Raw genomic sequence first — 19,825 nt, 5'->3', positions numbered from 1 at the left:
TAAGTTATTTCCTCATTAGTTTGTAGACCGTTGTTGAAGGATCTGGTCACATGATGGAGATCATCCAATCAACGTGGCATCTTGCCCCTAGAGTTGCCAACTGTACTCAAGACTAATGTGCAAAGAAAGTAAATAAAAAAACACCAAGTTGGATGAGTCTGGCAGTTGTAACACCGATACAAATCTGTGTGTTTGTGACGTTTGTCAAACAACACATTCAGCTCTCCTTCACAATGCAGTGACTTTAGACCCTGAAGATTTCCCTTCACTGTTTGTCCAACAGTTTAAGGCTTACGAAGGATTATCTTTTCATTCACGCTCATGCATGGAAAGCAGCAACACGATTCACTGCCCCGAGCTTGCCAATCAATTGTTGTTGTTTTTTCCTGCAGGGTTTGCTGGCACACCGGGGTACCTGTCCCCTGAGGTACTGAGAAAGGAGGCATATGGCAAACCTGTGGACATCTGGGCCTGTGGTGAGTTGTAGAGGAGCGCGCTCATTCATGCACAACCTGCATATGGTGTTCCCTCAATGGTTACACACCAAAAAACAGAAACTTGACAAAGAATAGTTAATATTTTCATTTGTGTGTGTGTTTTATTCTGTGTGTGCGTGTCTCAGGGGTGATTCTCTACATCCTGCTGGTGGGTTACCCTCCTTTCTGGGACGAAGACCAGCACAAGCTGTACCAACAGATCAAGGCTGGGGCTTATGATGTGAGTCTCCTTTTCCGTCGTAATGCCCTCCCTACTCCTGCTGACCTCTTTCTTTTTTGGCAACTGGTTACGTAACTCGGTCACCTCATTCATATTTTAGGGGACGTGGGGTGGGGATGGGGGTGGTGTCTCACCATAGATCACATTGAACTTCATGCCAAATAAAGAGAAGAACCTGACTGACTCATGCCTAGACACAAAACGATTCTATGAGTTGAGAGTTTCTGAAGCTGGGGACCATTCTTGGGCTGACCTGGTCTGAACTCTGACAATGTTTTTGTTATGGACATAAAATGTGTAAAAAAGTAACAAAAGAATCCAAATACCCTTTAAAAATGTCCAATGAACCATTGGTTAAAATCGTTTCTCCAATGTGGAGTCACCAAATGAAGACAAACAACAACCACTGTGGTTTATAGAATTATTTTTTCCTAAAGGGGTCATTTGCAAAATCCACTTTTTTAGTCATTAAATACGTTTTGTTGTGGACATGGAGTCTCTAGGACTGCAAAAATTTTAATTTAGTCTCTCCTGGTGCTGCGTAGATATATTTATATTCTGTTTGGAACTATTTTGAACTATTACGTCACAGTTTTTGTGACGGAACGGCCAGAAAAGGTCTAAACTTACCAACTAAAATTTGGTCATTTTCATTCTCCTCTGGTTCTGGGTCAGTCTTTGGTTCTGGGTCAGACTCTGACTCCAATATATAAGGCTGGATGGACAAGGCTCCCTTTGTTAACATTTTTGAATTAACTTGTAAATAAAATGTTTCTGAGCAGCTGTATAGTCGTAAACCCCTCTATCAAACTAGAATGGACCACTCTGGAAGCTATAAGGGGGACGGGGTTTGAAGCGCCTCCTATGGATTTAAAGAGACAGCCTCCAAACGAGTTGATCTGAGACATGCCTCAGAAAAGAGGCGGGGCTTAAAAAGTAAAAAAGATAAATAAAAAGTTTCTGCACAGCCAAATAGCCGTAAACCTCTCTATCAAACTTGAATGGACTGCTCTGGAATGGGGTCTGGGTTTAAAGTGCCTCTTTTGGATTTAAAGAGACAGCCTCAAAACGAGTTGATCTGAGACATAGCTCGGAAACGGGGCGGGGCTTATGGTTCCAGTGGCTCCTTAAATGTCTTAAAAGGCAGTGAATTAATCAATCCAAAAGTTATGCCTAAATTAGCCTTAAAATGCTTTCAACTAATCTTTCCAAAGTCTTAAAATGTTAACACATTGTGAGGAGGATCATTGTAATTTGTCTCAAATATTAAAATAATTAGCTAATTTTTATATATATATAATTTACTGGTTTCCTCTTGCAGCTCGTTGTTCTGTGTTACAATAAACATTTGGGTAAAAGTGTCGCCAGCTGTTATTTTTTCCCCATTTGTGTTTTTTGTGAATTTCGTCTCAAAGTTTATTTTAAGTGACATTTAAAAAGTGTTTAAAATCTTAAATTTAACTCGCTGTAGGAGGGCTGTAGTAGCCCTGGTGGAGTTACAGTAAGGAGGAATTCAGGCCAAAGCGTTGCAGTCCTCCTGAGTGATTTAGATGTGAAAAGAAGGATTTAAAAGCGCGATAGGTCATAGCTCTGCCAGAGAACGTGAAGCCGTTTGTTTTGTCTTTTTCTCCAGTTTCCATCCCCAGAATGGGACACGGTCACCCCCGAGGCGAAAAACCTGATCAACCAGATGCTGACGATCAACCCAGCCAAGAGGATCACTGCTCAGGAGGCCCTCAAGCACCCATGGGTCTGCGTAAGTGTCCCATCCTCTGAAGGATGGCTGCACCGCAAAAAAAAAAAAAAAAGTTTCCAGGTTTCTTCCTCTTATTATTTTCTCCTCCTTTTCTTCCCAGCAACGATCCACAGTGGCGTCTATGATGCACAGACAGGAGACCGTGGAGTGTCTGAAGAAATTCAATGCCAGAAGGAAACTCAAGGTCTGTTTGCTCACTTTCCCTCTCCTACATTTAGCTTCTCTCCTCTAATAAGCTCTCATGTGAGATAAAATCACTTTTTCAACTCATCTTTTTCTCTTTAATGTCCTCTCTGGTGTTCTGTGGTTCCAAACAGTGTCTTAGTTTGTGGAAACAAATAAACTAAAGCTGAGGTTTGAAGTTATCGAACAGCTGATTTATTGCTGACATTTCGTGTGGATATAACAGCTTAGCCATTGGAGCATGACAGTCTCACCCCCGCTGCTTTCGGCCTCTCTTGGCACGGCTCAAATACCAGCTCGTCGGAAGCTGGAAACAGAAACACAGGTGGCCCCGGGGCAAATGTTGCACCATTCGGCTAACGTGCCACCAGCTTCAACCAATTCTCTCTGGCTTTTCACGTTCAAAGATAAATGGACGCCAAGAAGGTTTGACGTGCAGGTTCAGCTTTGACGACAGAAAAACAAAAACTGGAGACATCTTTATTCTGTCGGAGCATTTAAAGGAGAAGCAGCACATTTTGTTTTATCATTAAATAAAAGCAGATTAATGGGATCAGACAGCGCTGCTAAGAACAAAAGTTGATTTTTATTTTATTTTATTAGCTTTCTAAATGAAATATCTATTTGATTTTTAAACATTTTGTTATTCACTTTAATTTAAGTGTGCTTATTACAGTAATGAAGTGTTGCATTTATATCTATTCACTGAATGTTTTAATGCAGTGCTATTTTATCACCTCGAGCTGTAAATAAACACTTCGTAAATGTGTAAAGATTCCACGCTTCTAGCATTCTTCTTCTCCTTTTTTTGGTCTATTTCTTTCAGGTTCACACTTCGTGTTGCACATTTCGGGTTTTTCTTAGTTTGTTTCCTTTCGTTTGGCTCACTTTCGTTGTTACACATTATTTTAAGTTCATTTTCCTACCGTGTCAGGCTTTTTTTCCAGCTCAGCTTTTTGTTAATTCTTAACAAGTTGAACTTTTAAAAAAAACGATGAAAGGACTTCAATCTAACCACTGATTATTATTATTTTTTTAAAATCCTCTCAGTAATGTGAGGAACCCTGTAATTTGGAATCACAACGTTATTGTTATTCAGCCACAGCAGACTCTGAATTTGTCTTTTGCTGGTGTGCAGCGTGGGTGCATTTTTGATCGTGTGAGAACTGAACGTGGTTGATTAAAAGACGTTTTTTCTTTTTGTTCTACCTGCTGCGAGTCAAAAAAAAGAGTTTTTCTTTTAATTTCCAGGGATGACTGGGGAGCACAGTGTTTGTTATGTATATAAAGGATGTCAAAAATGATTATGGTTTACATATTAATGTGTTTTATGTTCTTTTTAGGGGGCCATTCTTACTACTATGCTGGTTTCTCGAAACTTCTCAGGTAAGAGTTTTATTGACTCATTAAACTTTGGTTAAATTAAATATTAGTGACAATAACAGTGTTTAAGGGAGAAACAGTCAATGTTTGGTTGATGGAATAAAATGTCTTCCAGTTTAGAGGTGGTGAAAAGTGTTATTTTAACAAATAGCAGGTTTCTTTCAAATCAAAATGATGATTCCACTTTAAGGCTTTGGAACTAAATTTTCTCTCTTGATTAAAGTAATATTTTAATGTGTAGATGTTTTTTAAGGGCATGGTATTAAAAGCCTAACCATTTCATTTCATCTCAGCTCAGCTTCAGTGTTTCCTGACAACTTTATTTTATTTTGCATCGCTCAAATCTCTCAGATTCAGCGTCATCATCGGTTATTTTACCAAGATATCATTAAGGATTTGTTGCTCTGTTTTAGTTTTATTGCGTCAAAATTCCAGCAGCCTGCTGGTGGAACATAAACATTCTGTTGACAAAAACAATTTGATAAATTCTAAGAATGGGAGGACATTTATGCCTGAGAAACAAAGTATTTTAGGAGTAACAGAGATTTTATTTGGATTGAGATGTGGGGAAACACTGAATTTGATCCGCAAGCTGAAGATGCATTTGTCTCCGTTCCTGTCTTTGTTTGTCTATATATTGCTGTTTTTGTTGACTCTCTTTATTCTTAGTTGTTTGTTTTAGTTGTTTGTGAAAATTTATAACCGATATCAGTAAAGAGCAGTGTTTCCCCTACCATTATACAGCCCCCACCCCAACGAGACGGCCCGCCCCTCTAAGAATTTCACGGCATGTAGTGATTTTTATTTAAATAAGGCCAGATCAAGTCGAGAGCTATTTTTTTGCGACCCTCCGTATCCAACTCTCACCAAACTTGGGGAAAAAGACGGCGCAGAGCGAGGCTGAGCGCTGTGTGTGGTCCTCACAAAGATAGGAAGATGTGTGTGAGATTAGACGCACAGCTCTGCTTTTAATCACGTAGCACTGATGCGACAGCTTTGCAAGCTACTTTTTCTTTCTTTAAAAGAAAATGCGACAGGTGAAGCCACAGCATGGTTACTACCTTATCAATAATTACTGCCTTTTTTATTTTCTCTGTGGGTGGGGGGTCAGCTTCACTCAGCTGCAGGTGAACACCTCCCGGGAAAGCACACTTTTCCTGGACTATTTTCCACCAAGGATTACGTCGTATTTTATATTTATTATGTTTCTAAAAGCACTTCGCAGCATTTCTCCTGTGTGTTCACGTCACGAGTGCAACAAAACCGCGACGGATCAGCTGACTGTTTTTAAAGGGAGGTGCAGCGAACCTGTCCACCTGCAGCTCGGCTCCGACCTGCCCGGGACTTAAAGTTCATACATGTCAACCCCTTCAGACGTTTAACATGTATAATGAGCATAAAAAATCTGTAATTTGCGCAAAAAAAAAATCAGTATTAATCACGCGGGTGGGGTGGAGTTGCGCTGACCGCAGCTGCGCGGGGTGGGGAGAAGGAGGGTCTTTTAAAGACGTGTCTACATTTGACTTTTATTTTTTCTAAAATCACAGAGTTCTCCGAGTCAGCTTCAGATGTTTGTAGTTAATCATATGTTCTAAATTTAACCAGGTGTTTCAGTGTCTTTAAATTACACAATAATTTTACTTGAGAATCTTGTCAGTTTGATTAAAAAACTGTATTTTTTTCTGTGCAGAGAACTTCCTCTGCTATAATTTATTTAAAATAAATATATCAAAGCTCTTCAGTTGAAAACACTAAAATTATTAGAAAAGATGTTAAAAAACTTCTTTCCTCAGAAAGTCTTCAGTCCTAAGAACACTAAACTGTAACTTATTTAAATAAAATGTTTGACCTGTAAGCAGAAAGCTTATGGATGTTGTTTATCTCTATTTCAAAGAAGAGTAGGAGGAGGAGAACGAGGAAGTTCTCCTCGAGCAGCTCCTAAAACTGTCAACCTGCTGACTGAGAACATTTGTATATATTACACTTTGTATGCAGAACAATATAACATATTTATTAAATTATATTTTTATTGAGATATTTTTTGGACAACCAAAATGTTTTGAGGACAACCAGATTTTGTCAAACCCCCACATGAGAGGTCACCACGGTTAAAAAAACCCTGGGAGAAACTCTGCTGAGTTAAAGTTCTTTTAGTTCTAATAATTATTAAAAAGGACCTGATTTGAGGTTTTTACTGATAATATTTTATTCAAAACATGTTACAGAAGTCATAAGAAGCAGGTTTATTTTGAACAAACATTACAAATGTGTTCATTCCTACAAAACTGTCAAATATATTTACAAACAACACTAAACTGATTCAGATTAACATCAAATAAATCATGTTTTATAATTAAATGTCTGTTTCCTGCTATAAAGAAAAATCCTCCTCCTGTCCTCCTTGTTCCTAATCAGGGTCAGGGTGGGGCTGGAACCTGTCCTCGCTGCCTTTGGGTGAAGGCAGGGGACACCTGGACAGGTCTCCAGTTCACCAGAGACACCTGGACAGGTCTCCAGTTCACCAGAGACACATGAACAGGTCTCCAGTTCACCAGAGACACCTGGACAGGTCTCCAGTTCACCTGAGACACCTGGACAGGTCTCCAGTTCACCAGAGACACATGGACAGGTCTCCAGTTCACCAGAGACACCTGGACAGGTCTCCAGTCTCCATCAGGGACACAAAAGAGACAATCAACCATCCACACTCTGTCACACCTGGAGTCACACAGAAGAGCTCCAGAAGGTTGAGAACTCTGGACTCAGATCATCTGCTGCACACAGTTCTGATCACTTATTATCAATAATAAATTTATTAATAATTATGAAGAGGAGTCCTTAACTAGGATGTAGTTAGGCAATTAAATATTCATGTATGTGTAAGTTTATTACCATAATTGCAGGAGAGTCGCGTAAATTTATGTTTTCATAAAACAAGTACGTATCCCCACCCCCCACCCCCAAGACCAATTTCCTAGGGGAAACACTGAAGAGGTTGGTTTTTTTTTTTTTTCTAGCCTCCTTACCGCTCTCAAAACTTGTTATCAAGAAAAAAATCATGGCTTCAGACATGAGCAAAGGTGACTCATCATTTTTTTCTAAACTCCTGTTGTGGTCAGTGAAATGAAAACTTTTTGATAACGGTGAAAATGCTTGCTATTATATTACCAACAACCTTTTTTTTTAAAACTGGAAGCAAGTGGTTGAAATTCAGGTTTGAAAATAAAATGCTTCTCTGAAGTAATTGCCGTAGAAGTTTCTTGATGATTGTCGAACTTTTAAATTATAGGTCCGTGTCTGTGTGTAATATTTGTGTATTTTTGTCTGTTTGTGTGCCAATGCTAACACGCTGCTTTAGTAAACATGACTCACAGTGGGCTTCCTGACTCTGTAAGCTGCACAGTTGGAAACTGGCTGAAGATCTACTGAAAACAAAAAACGAAAAAAGAAACCACTCGGCTAACTCCCACGTTCAAAAATACGCACACACGCTGACCCAGGTGTATAACTGATCGTTTCACCTTTGTGAAATATCCCTCCTCGCTCTTTATCATCTTAGGAAATGGTGCTCCGTTATAAGTGTGAGGCCATCAGGTGAATGAGTCAGAGAATGAAAAAAGTTAGAAAAAAAGAGTATCTGAGTCTTCAGTGGGAGGATTGTTGTTGCAGATTACATCAATACAAATGCCAGGAAAAGTGCTTTCTGCATTTGGTTGTTGTATATTTAGGACAGTTTATGAGTCATGTATTATATGGATGAGTTCAGTTGTTTAACACAGGTGTTTTTATCATTCAGTACAATTTCTTTCTCATAAACGTACCATAAGAAGTAGCAAAAATTATTATTATTTTGTTTCGAAAAGAAAACTACCAATTATTAAAGGACATAAAACTATATTTGCACTAAAAAAAACAAGAGTTTGGTAGCAAACACTCATGGGAAAATAAAAGTCTACTCTGAATTTTTGGGTTTTATGCATCAGTCCTTTGGTTGACCATGAACTTTTCTGGAAACCAAAGGGTTCTAGATTATGATGTGAGACTGTCTGTCTGACATTTGATGCTTGGACCAAACTGGGACGATGGTTCCAGATTGTCACAACGGTCCAGTCAAAGTTCAGACGCCAATGTGACTGAAAGTCTGGGGCCATTTTGGATTTGTTTTTTTGATTAATAAACTATGAAATAATGAAATCTGTTTGTTTTGTACACTTGAGATTAGATTAGAATCATTTTGGATTGCCTCCTGGTTAGGGCTGCAACGATACAGAAAATTCACAATTCGGTTCGATACGTTAATCTTACGTTTCAAGATTTATTCAATACAAAAAAAGAGAACTTTTCATGCCCCTTTGAACTCTTAATTTATTGAAATTAATTATGAACATTTGTTTAACTTCAAAAGTACAGTTTTTAAATTAAACGTTGCTGAAACAGAAAGTTTCTCAGTGGATCTGTCCTCCACAGTGCAGCCTAGGTGGAGTAATCGAACACAGATCCACTGATCCTTCAACACAGAGCATCTTCAGAAGACAAGTTGATAAAATAAATGTTAAAAATCTGTATTGTTCCATACAAGTGTGTATTGAACGGTTCGATACAGATACATGTATTGTTGCGTCCCTGCTCCTGATAAATAAAACCCTGGACTTGAGGGTGGGCTTTGTTTTCTCCCACGGCTGTAACATCTTCAACTGATACTGGCAGTTTTTAAGGTCAGCTAGCTCTGTCATTAACATCAGCTAAATTCTTCATCATTGCCATCTTCATCATACTAACATTATTGCTTTTCCATAGGAAACACGTATTTGAAAGACGAGCTTTTATTAATGAGATAAGCGATAAGCTCGGCTCCTCTCCCTGACATTTTTCTCTCTCACCCCTCTTGTCTGATCAGCGGATTTATGTGTGACAGATATTCTCTGATGTCACCGGTCTGTGTTTAGAAATGAATCCCTCTTCTCCTCACTAACAACTCCTTTTTTGTATCTCACCTCTTCTTTTGTTTCCCCAACCCCGTCTATGCATTTCCTGCCGACTGACTCGCACCCTTTCAAACATCACTCCACCCTTTTCTTATCTTTTACCTCATCCTTCACCTCCTTGACTTGTAACTCTTTTTCTTCACGTGTGACTGGGTATTGGATTCTTAACAGTGGGCAGCAGGCAGACCACCTCTCCAGCCTCTGTGACAGCGGCCGCGGCAGCAGTGGCTGCAGCCGCCGGCACCACCGCAGGGCTGGTGGAACAAGGTAGCACGGTGGCTCACCCGGGGCATGCCACCCCCTGTCCCCCCCTGCTCTGTTTCCTGTACCTGTTTAATTTGATCTTTCAGCTCATTTCTTCTTCTAACTCTCCTCCTTTCCCCCCCCCCCTCCTCTACCCTTCTCCTCCCTGAGCATGGGAGTTCGGAGCACGATGGCTAACTGTCTCCCATCAACTCATCAGATGCAGGATTAGCTATGTTTTCATCCAGCTGTGTGATTTGAATAGGATTTTTAAGTCTACTTGCTTTATGTAATAAACCTTTTAATGCTTAAAAATACCATTAGCAAAGCAGATACAGTATTTTATGTTTAGTTTTAGCTTGAGTGACTGATTGTCTAACCTTTAAAATATAGACCAGTAGTTTTATGACACACTTTTATTATTATTTTTTGTTTCAGAAAAGCTCAACTGAGTATTTCAGTTTGCACACTTCCATTCTATGGAGGACCGAAACTGACATAATTAGAAATAAAAGCACAATTATATACAATATATTGACCAATAAATTAATATATACACTTAAAATGCACCAATTAAATTAAAACAGGTCTCTCTTGTAAATGAGACAGAGTCTCAAGAGATTTTCTTGTATAAATAAAGGATCAATAAATAAAAGAATAAAGGAGAAGTTCACCTCATGTTTTATAATTTAATTTACCATCATATTTATTTTTCCAGCTTAATTCCAATAAAGTATATATTTTAGAACATAATATACATTTAACTTTTTATTTTTTTTAAAGCTAAACTGAGGCAGCACAAACATAGAGCTGCACTTGGATCCTGCTCCTTCTTGTCTGTTGACCAATAAGAGAGGAGCTGACCCTAGAAGCTCCGCCCACCTTATTTATATAATGAGACACAAATGCACAAGGTCAAGTAAGAACAGGAGACAGGAATATGTAAAAGCAACACATTGAAATAAAAAGACTTAAATATTATAGTTTAAGAGACAAATGCATGTACAAGCAAAAGGAAAAACAAAAAAACAGATATTTTTAAGTAAATAAAATTTAACTTATATGCTAAAATATATAATTTATTGGAACTAAGCTACAAAAATAATTATGACAGTCAATTAAATTATAAAACATGAAGTAAAGTTCTTCTTTTTAAATTTAATTTGTACATTTTAAGTGTATTTATTTATTTATTGGTTAATTTATGTATTTCTGCTTTTATTTCTATTTATGACAGTTTCTGTCCTCTGTACAGTTCTAATGTTGATGCTTTATAATTAGTGTAAAACTTAACGGATGAAAGCCCAGCTACTGCTGTCAGCACATCTGTCACCTTCTGTCTGAGACCTGATGGTGTGGCTTCAGTGCCTAATCACTGCTCTGTCATCACTCTGGTTCATCTTGTCACCTTTATCTTTAGACACAGTCTCAGAGTATGGCCTTGGTCCAGTCAGACTGCTGTCCTGTCTCTGTCTTCTTTGTCTCTTTCTATCATTTCAATCCTCTAACACCCTTCCTTAATCTCATTCCCATCTTCCTATATTTATACCTTGTCTTTTACGTCACCCACTTCATCAGTTTCTCTCCGATTTTTATTTTATTTTATTTTATTTTGTGTGTTCCCATCCCCACTTCATATCAGAACTGTTCTTTCCCTCTCCTTTTTCTCTCTGTTGGACAATGAAACTGGAAAGTTCACCCCAGTAAATTAAAGGATGGAAGTGCCTGAGAGCTGTCGTTGAATGCTGCATGGAGCACTGGACTGGTGCATGCGCTGCCACACGAGAGATTTTTGATGCATGATGAACACTGCAGGCGATGCAAGGCTGGGCTTGCTCACAGACTCAAACTTTTGAAGATGTTTCTTTATCTTGCCAAGGTGCTTTCTGATTGTCATGTTATCTGAGCTGCACCTCCACTGCATGGACGTGTTACAAGATCTGATCTAGAAAATGGTGTAAACATCAACTGACTTTGCAAGATTATTGTGCTGTTTATATCAGAGGTGGACTTTCCTGGTCCTAAAGGGCCGTTATCTCCATGTTTTACTTGTTTCTCTGCTCCGACACAACTGATTTGTATGGTGCAACATGAGGGCCAAAATTAAGATTATTGCACAACCAGTGGTTGCTACATCCTTGTAGCAGGAGGCTGTATCTATTCCTAAGTCAGCTATTGATCTGATTAATGATAGGCTGGCACTGCTAACTGAGAGGCCAGTGCTGGCAAATGAGAAGGAGACTATTCATTTGTGTTAGCATCAGAGAGGCTAGTGACTAGCATGGATAAGCTGGCATTAGCACTGGAGAGGTTAGTGACTAGCATGGATAAGCTGGCATTAGCATTGGAGAGGCTAGCAACTAGCATGGATAAGCTGGTATTAGCATTAGAGAGGCTAGCGACTAGCATGGATAAGCTGGCATTAGCATTGGAGAGGCTAGCGACTAGCATACCTAGGCTGCTCGCCTATTGACACAAACCTTTTTGAATAAGGAAAACTTTCTCAACAAAAATGGTTAACAAACAAAACCTATTTTATGAGAAAAGTGAAAACTATCAAGTTGGGTCTTTTTACAGTTTTTGACAGGGTATTAAATTAAATTAGGCTTCTCTATATTGAATTATAATTTAAAATGTCATATACTGATATTTCTCATAATTTGGACAAAGAGAAAAAAAATCACAGCTGTTGACTAATAGACGAGGGCAAACACAGCTGCCAATTCAGGTGGTGACTAAAGCTGTCTGCTTCAGTAATACGTTTTATGTTTAATATTTATGCTTGACGTCAAATTGAACAGTAAATTATTTCTAAGAAACACCTGTCAGTGCATGGCGCTTATAGGTTTTGTATGCCAACCATTTTTGTTGAGAAAGTTTTCTTTATTCAAAAAGGTTTGTGTCTAATAAAGTAGGTGAGCAGCCCAGGCATGCTAGTCGCTAGCCTCTCCAATGCTAGCACAAATAAATAGTTTCCTTCTCATTTGGCAGCACCGGCCTCTCAGTTACCAGGGCCAGCTGCTCAGTTAGCAGTGCCGGCCTATCATTAATCATATCAATAGCTGGTGTAGGAACAGATATAGCCTCCTGTTACAAGGATGTAGGAACTGCTGGTTGCGCAATACTCTTAATTTTGGCCCTCATACCCCGCCATAGTTTTGAAGAATAAGTGATTACCAAGTTTCTGCAGAACTTAGTAGATGTAATTCAATCACAGAATCAGGTGTGTTGGAGCAGAGAAACAAATAAAACATGCAGAATAACAGCTGTCAAGGACCAGGATTGCCCACCTCTGGTTTATGCTGAATGTGAGTCAAACTTTCTGGTACAGTAAGATTATAGATAAAGTAAACAAGTTGAAAACATTTTTAGATTACATTAACCTGTTGCAAAGCATAAGGTCAAACACTAAATGGTGCCATTTGTAAGACTTTACTCCAGCAGTTTTCCAGGAATACTGAATTCAGTTCTGGAATGAGGATCAGTGCAAATAAAGAAATTGACTGAAGCTGCCAAAAACTAAACGAAAGCTCGAGTCACTTAATGGACCTACATTAGGCTGGCTGTAGTTTGTGTAAGAAAAAAAATATAGTAGAACTGGACAAACATAGGACGTTTATTTAAAACTATCAGTGTTTTTCTTTTGTTTTTTGAAAGGCAGTGTTAAAATTAAATTTCCAGGTTTCCATCGATCTTTAAAGTATTTTTCTCTGTTTGATTCGAGGACCACGCAAACACAGGACTAGCAAGCCTAACAGGAATGGCAGTGTCCTTGTTTCTGCAGCCCACCGGGACTCAGTCCTCCTCGTGTCCCTCAGCCTCCACGAGGCTCCAATCAAATATTTATAATGGACTGCCTCCCCAAATCAGCCTCACAAGCTTACTGCAGACCTTGTTCCGTTCTGCAGATTCATGCACAAATGCAATCAGCATCCAGCAGGAACTCTGCTGCAGAAGTACAGGAAAACACCAACGTTCGATCTGTCCCACTATTTTACATTTTAAAGGGAAGAGAGAGTTACGGCCTTGCACCTGAGCGACCCAGTTTGTCGATGTGAATCCAGGCCCATCCTTGCTCTGTTCTTGCAGTGATGCATCTTGCTATTTCTATTTATTTATTTATTTTTTCAGAAAACTCTTATCAGTCATAGTTTTGTTTTTAATCTCTTCTTCCTCTCTTCTCTCGCTTCATGTGTAATTTTTGGCAAGGTAAGGAGCTTTTCAGGATTCCTAAGAGTTCTTTGCAATGCTTCGATTTTGAGAGCATTGTTATAGTTTGCATTTTTTAATGTATAAAAATCATAATAAACCCCCTTAATAGTTTATTTTCATACTTGCCTCTCTCCCCTCATATCCTCACCTTTTCTGCCAAACCATGAGAAAATATAAGAAGGTGAACTTGACCCCATTTTTTTCCTCCTCAGTAACAAGCAGCCTCTGGAAATAGATGCTTTAGCTCAACAATAAACCATTCAGGCCACCTTCCCATCCCTTTAGACTAGATACCCCTTATTTATCACTTCCACTTGCTTTCCTTTGATTAATAATATAGAAAACTTACTTCAAGCATTGGATCCTTAATTACTAAAGCATAAATGCATGCTTGGACAAAAAGCGACAGATGTTTTTATTTATGAAATTTGCACTTTTTATATTTGTAAAAAATGTTTCTACAATAATTTATGTAATATTTGCCTTCCTAAATTTGTTTTATTATGTCCTCCACATTAAAATCACTGTTCCATGAAGAAGCTTATTGAATTTTCATTAAAATGTGTCTTGTTTGGAGTTGGACTTAAGAAAATTTGACTGGAGCTCGATGTTCAGGAGGAAAGGGAAAGAGGGAAATGAAGAGAGAGAGAGAGAGAGAGAGAGAGAGGGAGAGAGAGAGAGCACACAAAGGAGGGGGGAAAATCCAGACTGCCATAAATAGTTTTTTTTTTTACATAACTGGCTGAATGCTGATGCGATTGCATCTGATTAGAGTTGGAATTGCACTCAGCCACCGGAAGAAGAATCCCTGCCAGGACTTTTGTCTCTGGAAGTAAATAAGTGATGATTTGACGCTTGAACTTTCAGGTCATTATTTGTTCTTTAAAATATACCAACTGTACTTTGTAACAGACAGATCAGCTGGAATGTTGTGTAGGGATGCAACGATTCACTCAAGCCACAATTTGATTTTAAGTTTTTGCAACAAAATGAATTGCAGCCATTTTACAGTCAGATATGTTTATTTTCTTTTAACATCAGCATTTTTGTCATATCAAACTAACTGTCTGTTGTCTTCAACTTCAAAATAAATAAAACAAAAATCAGAGTAATCTGAGCAAACTTCCAGGCATCAGGGAAAATAGWCTGCACAATACATAAATTAAGCAAATGATGAAACAATGGTTAAAAAATTGTTGGCATGCATTTTCAAGAAATCCATATTTATCTTATATTTGTCAAATGCATGTGAGCCATTTAGAGACTGGAGTGTATTCAAAACATCACTCTGTGAAATTTCAGAAAATGAAAATTGCTTTGAAGTGTCAGGATATTTAAATAACTTTAAACTATTAGCTTGTCCCGGTAATGATGTCCTTACTGAAGAAATAAAATATTCATTAAATAAGTTAGCAATTTTTTCATGATCAGAAACAAGAAGTCCATTTACTGAGATTTGTGAATTGTTATTAAAAGTTTTATTGTTACTTTCACCTGTCACTGACTTAATCGTTTCCCATAATATTTTTGGATTCTTACTGGCTGAAATAATTTGATTTTTAAAATATTGTTTGGCTTTGCGTAATTCAGCAACACATTTATTTTGGTAACTGTTTAAATGAGATCGATTTTCAGAAGTTTTTGATATTCTATAAGTTTTCATTGAAGAAGCTTTCAACTTTAGGAGATGTATTATAGAGGCATTCAACCATGGAATTTTATTTTTCTGGACTGGAACTTTACAAGTTGAAATYTATTTTTCCTGTATTGTCTCCAACTTATCATAAAAATTTGACAAAATGCGATTTGGATTTGACAGAGAAATACCCTCATTCCAGTTAGTATTCTCAATRTCAGCATGAAACATGGSTAACTTTGATTTTGGAATCCTTTTAATGAAATTATACACATGACCTGTAGGTTTCTTAAGGTTTTTTCTAATGACATAAATAAGTGAATGATCCGAGATTGAAGTATTTATAACTCCAGATATGCCATATATGGAGGATCGATTTGTGAAAATAAGATCCAAAATGGAATTGCATGTCTTGCCAAATCTTGTTGTTGAAGCCCTCTTGGAGGTCCTCAAAAAATTTCACTAAATTGTTAATTTCGTTTTTATTTTTAAAAATGCATGAAGAACAACGAACTAATAACACAAACACAATAAACTAAATAAAACTATATATTCCCATGGCATTTAGGGGTTGAAACAACAGTAAATTATCTTTTAAAACAGCATGGGGTTTATGAGGGGGCCCCAGGAATATTTTTCGCCATTGTAAGGGGTCCCCAGACCCAAAAGGTTTGAGAACCCCTAATCTAGTGGATAAGTGATACGCATATGACCAACACGTCTAACAGCTTTCACGCTCAGCTGTTGACAACAACGTTGATCAATAATATTTAAAGAAATAAATTAGTGCTTATAAATTTAGCAAGTGCTAATCCACTAATAAATTAAGAAATTAGCAAAAGCCCTTAAGCACTAATTAAAAAATTAGTTCCCATATTAGTGCTTTAGGGGAACTGTGCCCACCACTGCTATTAAGCCATTAAAAGTTTAATTTTCAAGCTGTTAGACTCTTTATTTTGGTTTTCTTTATTGTGCATAAAAGTTTTAATTGACTCTTTTCTGGTAGTTGTTTCATTTTTCCTAATGGCATGTAAATGATAATAATACACTAAGCTTTGTGGGTTAACTTTGTGAACACTGAAAAGTGCTTTTTTAAATGCTTATTCAATAATACCAATAAGTCTGAATCTACGATACTTTGGTACAATGTTTGGTAATGCTTTCTTTTATGGTACCCTTATTACCGTGTAATTAAAAGGTAATGAAAAATGTAATTAAATGTAATTACTACCTTATTACCATGTAATTTTGTGGTAATTATGGTACAAGAGAAAAACTACTGTTAGTACAACTACCTTTATTGGGTAACTACAATCAAATTACTATTCAAAAGTAACTCAACACTATATTAATAAACAAAAGAATGCAACTCAATTTTGGGGTTAGTGGTTAATTGCAATAAAATATAACTTTAAAACTCTCCAAATTACCTGCTACTTATTTAGGTGTTACATAGTGAATTGTAAAACATTACCTGGAAAGTGCTACTTTACTGCAGACAATTAATTACACAATAAAATTGTACTACCATAACATACCCTAATTATCACGTAATTACATGGTTATAAGGTGGTAATTACATTTATTTAATTTTTATTACCTTGTAATTACATGGTAATAAGGGTACCATAAAAGAAAGTGTTATCCAATGTTTTAACCGTTCAGACGTTTTTGCTCATTTATTCTTCAACATTGTCTTTATCTTCAATAGTCTTCAACATTACAGAGTCTGACCCACTTTTTGAGCCCCTTTGAGTGAACATATATATAATGTTTAATGTAAAACATCTTAAGCTGTTTGTTCACTGTCTGAACTCTTGATACAAATCACATTTTTAGTTTTATATTGGACTGAGTCTACTGCAGTATTCTCCTTCAGTCCTTTTATTGGAGCGCAAACTGAAAACGAATCCTCCTAAAGGCCGCCACAGAGTTCCCTGAGGTGGTGTTTCTCCTGCTCCCCAAGGGAGGGGAAGACAATGTTTTAAGACCTGATGTGAAAGGATAAATCTGGATACTTTTTTTTGTTTCACTGACAACAACACTTGATGAAATATAAATCCTCCTGAGCAGCTGTGTGGAATCTGTTCTTGGATTACAGTTCAAGCCACTAAATAAAGCTCTAACAGCCTCCAATAAATCCAGTTTCGCCCATGAAAGTGCAGCTTAATTGAAGTGCGTCCTGTTTTGGAAGGAAGCGAGATCAAGGCGCGTTGTTTGACAGGTAAATGAGTCACTTGCTCAGACTGTGCAGGATTACGAAGGTGGGAGCGTTTCTGTGCAGGAAGAGTGACTTTGCTGCATCTGTAAGAGTGTAAGATGTTAAGGTGCCCTTTCTCTGTCCGCCTCAGGCTATCTGAGTTGATCATTACTTTCTAAAAAAGACTATGTTGCTACAAAAGGTCACTCAAGAGCTCTGTTTTACAAAGTCAAACGGATGTAGTCTCTGAAGGCTTTAATGTGGGTTAAACACACTGTTTGACTGTTTTTTATGTTTGTCAATGCAGCAGCCAAGACTCTGCTCAACAAAAAGGCAGACGTTAAGGTAAGATTTCCTCCCTCGCATTCTGCGTCCTCCTTGTTAGGCTCTTGCTTCGATAATTTTCAGCCTAGATCGGCTGCTTTGTTTCGTTTTTACAGTTGTGATAAATGTTAACATTGTTTGTTTTTTGGATTTGTGTGCTTCTGAATGAGGGCTGCTGGGTGTTCTGCACAGACGTTTTGAAAATGCAGGATATTTTTGGGAGGTTTTGATGAAATACAACAGCCCTTATTTGGTTTCACGTCAACGGGCATGCATCTGTGTGCAATTTGTGATTTTTTTTTTTGTGGCGTTTTCGCTTTTGTAACAGCCTGCCGGTGCACAAGCTTCGAGCAGAACACCCTTCTGAAAGCAGCCATTATTTTTGATCCGCTCATCGCCACCTCTCCACATCTCCATTATTAAGTGAAACCATCTGTTAGCACTCCTCGTTTCATGGCTTTCCTCTTCTCCTCGGCCTCTTCCTCCCCTGTCAGTGCTTCCCTTTTCCTCCTCACCCCATCTGGTCTTTAACCCCACAAATCCCGCTCATCTTTTTTAACGAAGATCTCTCACCATCCCACGCCGACGCAGACACGCCGCAGTAACACATCTCACGCGCACACGCTTCCGTCCGTGCACGCTTCCGTCCGTGCACGCGACGGAGCACGGAACATACTGTTCGGAGCCATCACGTCAGCCGGAGCGTTGTGCGCGCGGGACGCTCAGGTGTGCGTCTGTGCCTGGAAGTGCAAATGTTGGCGAGAGCATGCCATCACTTGGAGTGTGCGTGAGCGTGGGTGTCCATGTGTGTGTGTCGGTGTGTGTCGGTGTGATGCCCTCCCCCTCTTCCTCTCTGCTCGTTGGGTTCAGCAGGGAATGTGACTCCGGTTCCAGGAATAGCTGCCAGTCTGGACCCTGGAAACTCAGACAACAGAAATAGACGCTCGCTTCCCTTGCGGCGCACTCATCGCCTAGCAACAGGCTCCCCACGCACTCGCCCCAAAGCCTTTCTAAAGCCGTCCTCTTCATTTGCTAATGTCCCCACTTTCCTCCTCTTCTTTTTAAATTCCTCCCTCTTCTCCTTGAATCTGCTTCCTCCCTCCTTTTTGTTTTTGCGGTTCTCCATTTCTTGTCTTCCTGTCCTTTTTTTAACCTTTTTTTTTAATCCGCTCGTCGGCGGCACCTGATGCTTTTCAGCTGTAGCACCTGCCCAGAGCAAGCAGGTGGTCTCTCTTTGGCACTTGTTCCCACCACCTTTAGCCTTCTGTGCTGCTAGCTACCACGCTTCAGAAACCACTTCATCCAGCATCAAGCTGTTTTTAAAAATTAGTACAAAACAACAGATTTTGCCTGAATTTTCAAAAAAAATAAAATTAAGTTTTTTTGAATTTATAAACAAAGAAATATTACAAGTAACATTAAAAGTTTGTCATGATTATAAATTTAAATGAATTCTGGGTAAATCCCAGTTACTTCTTAGGCTGTGTCCAAATTCAGAGGCTGGGTCCTCCGAAGGTCGAATTATGTCACAGCGATCCAAAGACTCCTCCGATGTAGCCGACAAATGTGCCCTCCTTTTCCCCCGATTTGAGGGACAGGTTCGATGGATCCTTCTCCGTCCATCATATCCCACAATGCAGCGGTTCTTAACCTTTTTGACCTCGGGGTCCAATTTGTTGAACATAAAGTGGCACAAGGCCCAGTCAGACATTACCAATGTGCGGATCAAAATGATAAATATTCTAAATCTTGGTTTAATGTGTATTGTATTTATAATAAATAATAATAGTGATAAAAATAAAATAATAAAAATAGTGCAAGTTATATGACGACCAAAAACATATACATTCAATCAATGTAAGATACAACAGGAAAAAAGGCATAAATGACAACTGAAACATCATTATGGTGCGTTCACACCGAATGCGATTTCAGCGTCAGGAGCAGCAGGTTTACATACAAAGTCTATGGTGGACGCGCTTCAAGCAACGTCGGGAAGTTCTGCGGCGCCTCAAGCGCGATTAGAGCAGCGCGATTTGGACGATTTGGACGATCTGAGCGTCGAACGCTCAGATTGTCCAAATCCTTCAAATCGCGCTGCTCTAATCGCGCTTGAGGCGCCGCAGAACTTCCCGACGTTGCTTGAAGCGCGTCCACCATAGACTTTGTATGTAAACCTGCTGCTC

At 38.6% G+C, this 19,825-nt stretch overlaps 1 protein-coding gene across 1 annotated transcript in view; it reads left to right on the top strand.

Moving 5' to 3' along the window:
• camk2b1 (calcium/calmodulin-dependent protein kinase (CaM kinase) II beta 1) overlaps positions 1-19,825 on the top strand; it is a gene marked incomplete at its 3' end in the record, with an annotated part of 97,780 nt that overhangs the window by 48,588 nt on the left and 29,367 nt on the right. Inside the window, 7 exon segments of the mRNA XM_014011170.1 lie at positions 393-476; positions 623-717; positions 2,351-2,473; positions 2,574-2,657; positions 4,000-4,042; positions 9,196-9,291; positions 17,626-17,660. Of these exon segments, the coding sequence (XP_013866624.1) occupies positions 393-476; positions 623-717; positions 2,351-2,473; positions 2,574-2,657; positions 4,000-4,042; positions 9,196-9,291; positions 17,626-17,660 (560 nt within the window).

Source organism: Austrofundulus limnaeus, unplaced genomic scaffold (assembly GCF_001266775.1).
Source record: "Austrofundulus limnaeus strain Quisiro unplaced genomic scaffold, Austrofundulus_limnaeus-1.0 Scaffold77, whole genome shotgun sequence".
NCBI lineage: Eukaryota > Metazoa > Chordata > Actinopteri > Cyprinodontiformes > Rivulidae > Austrofundulus > Austrofundulus limnaeus.
Note: the sequence above shows the minus strand (reverse complement) of the source record. Positions and strands in the feature narration are given on the sequence as shown.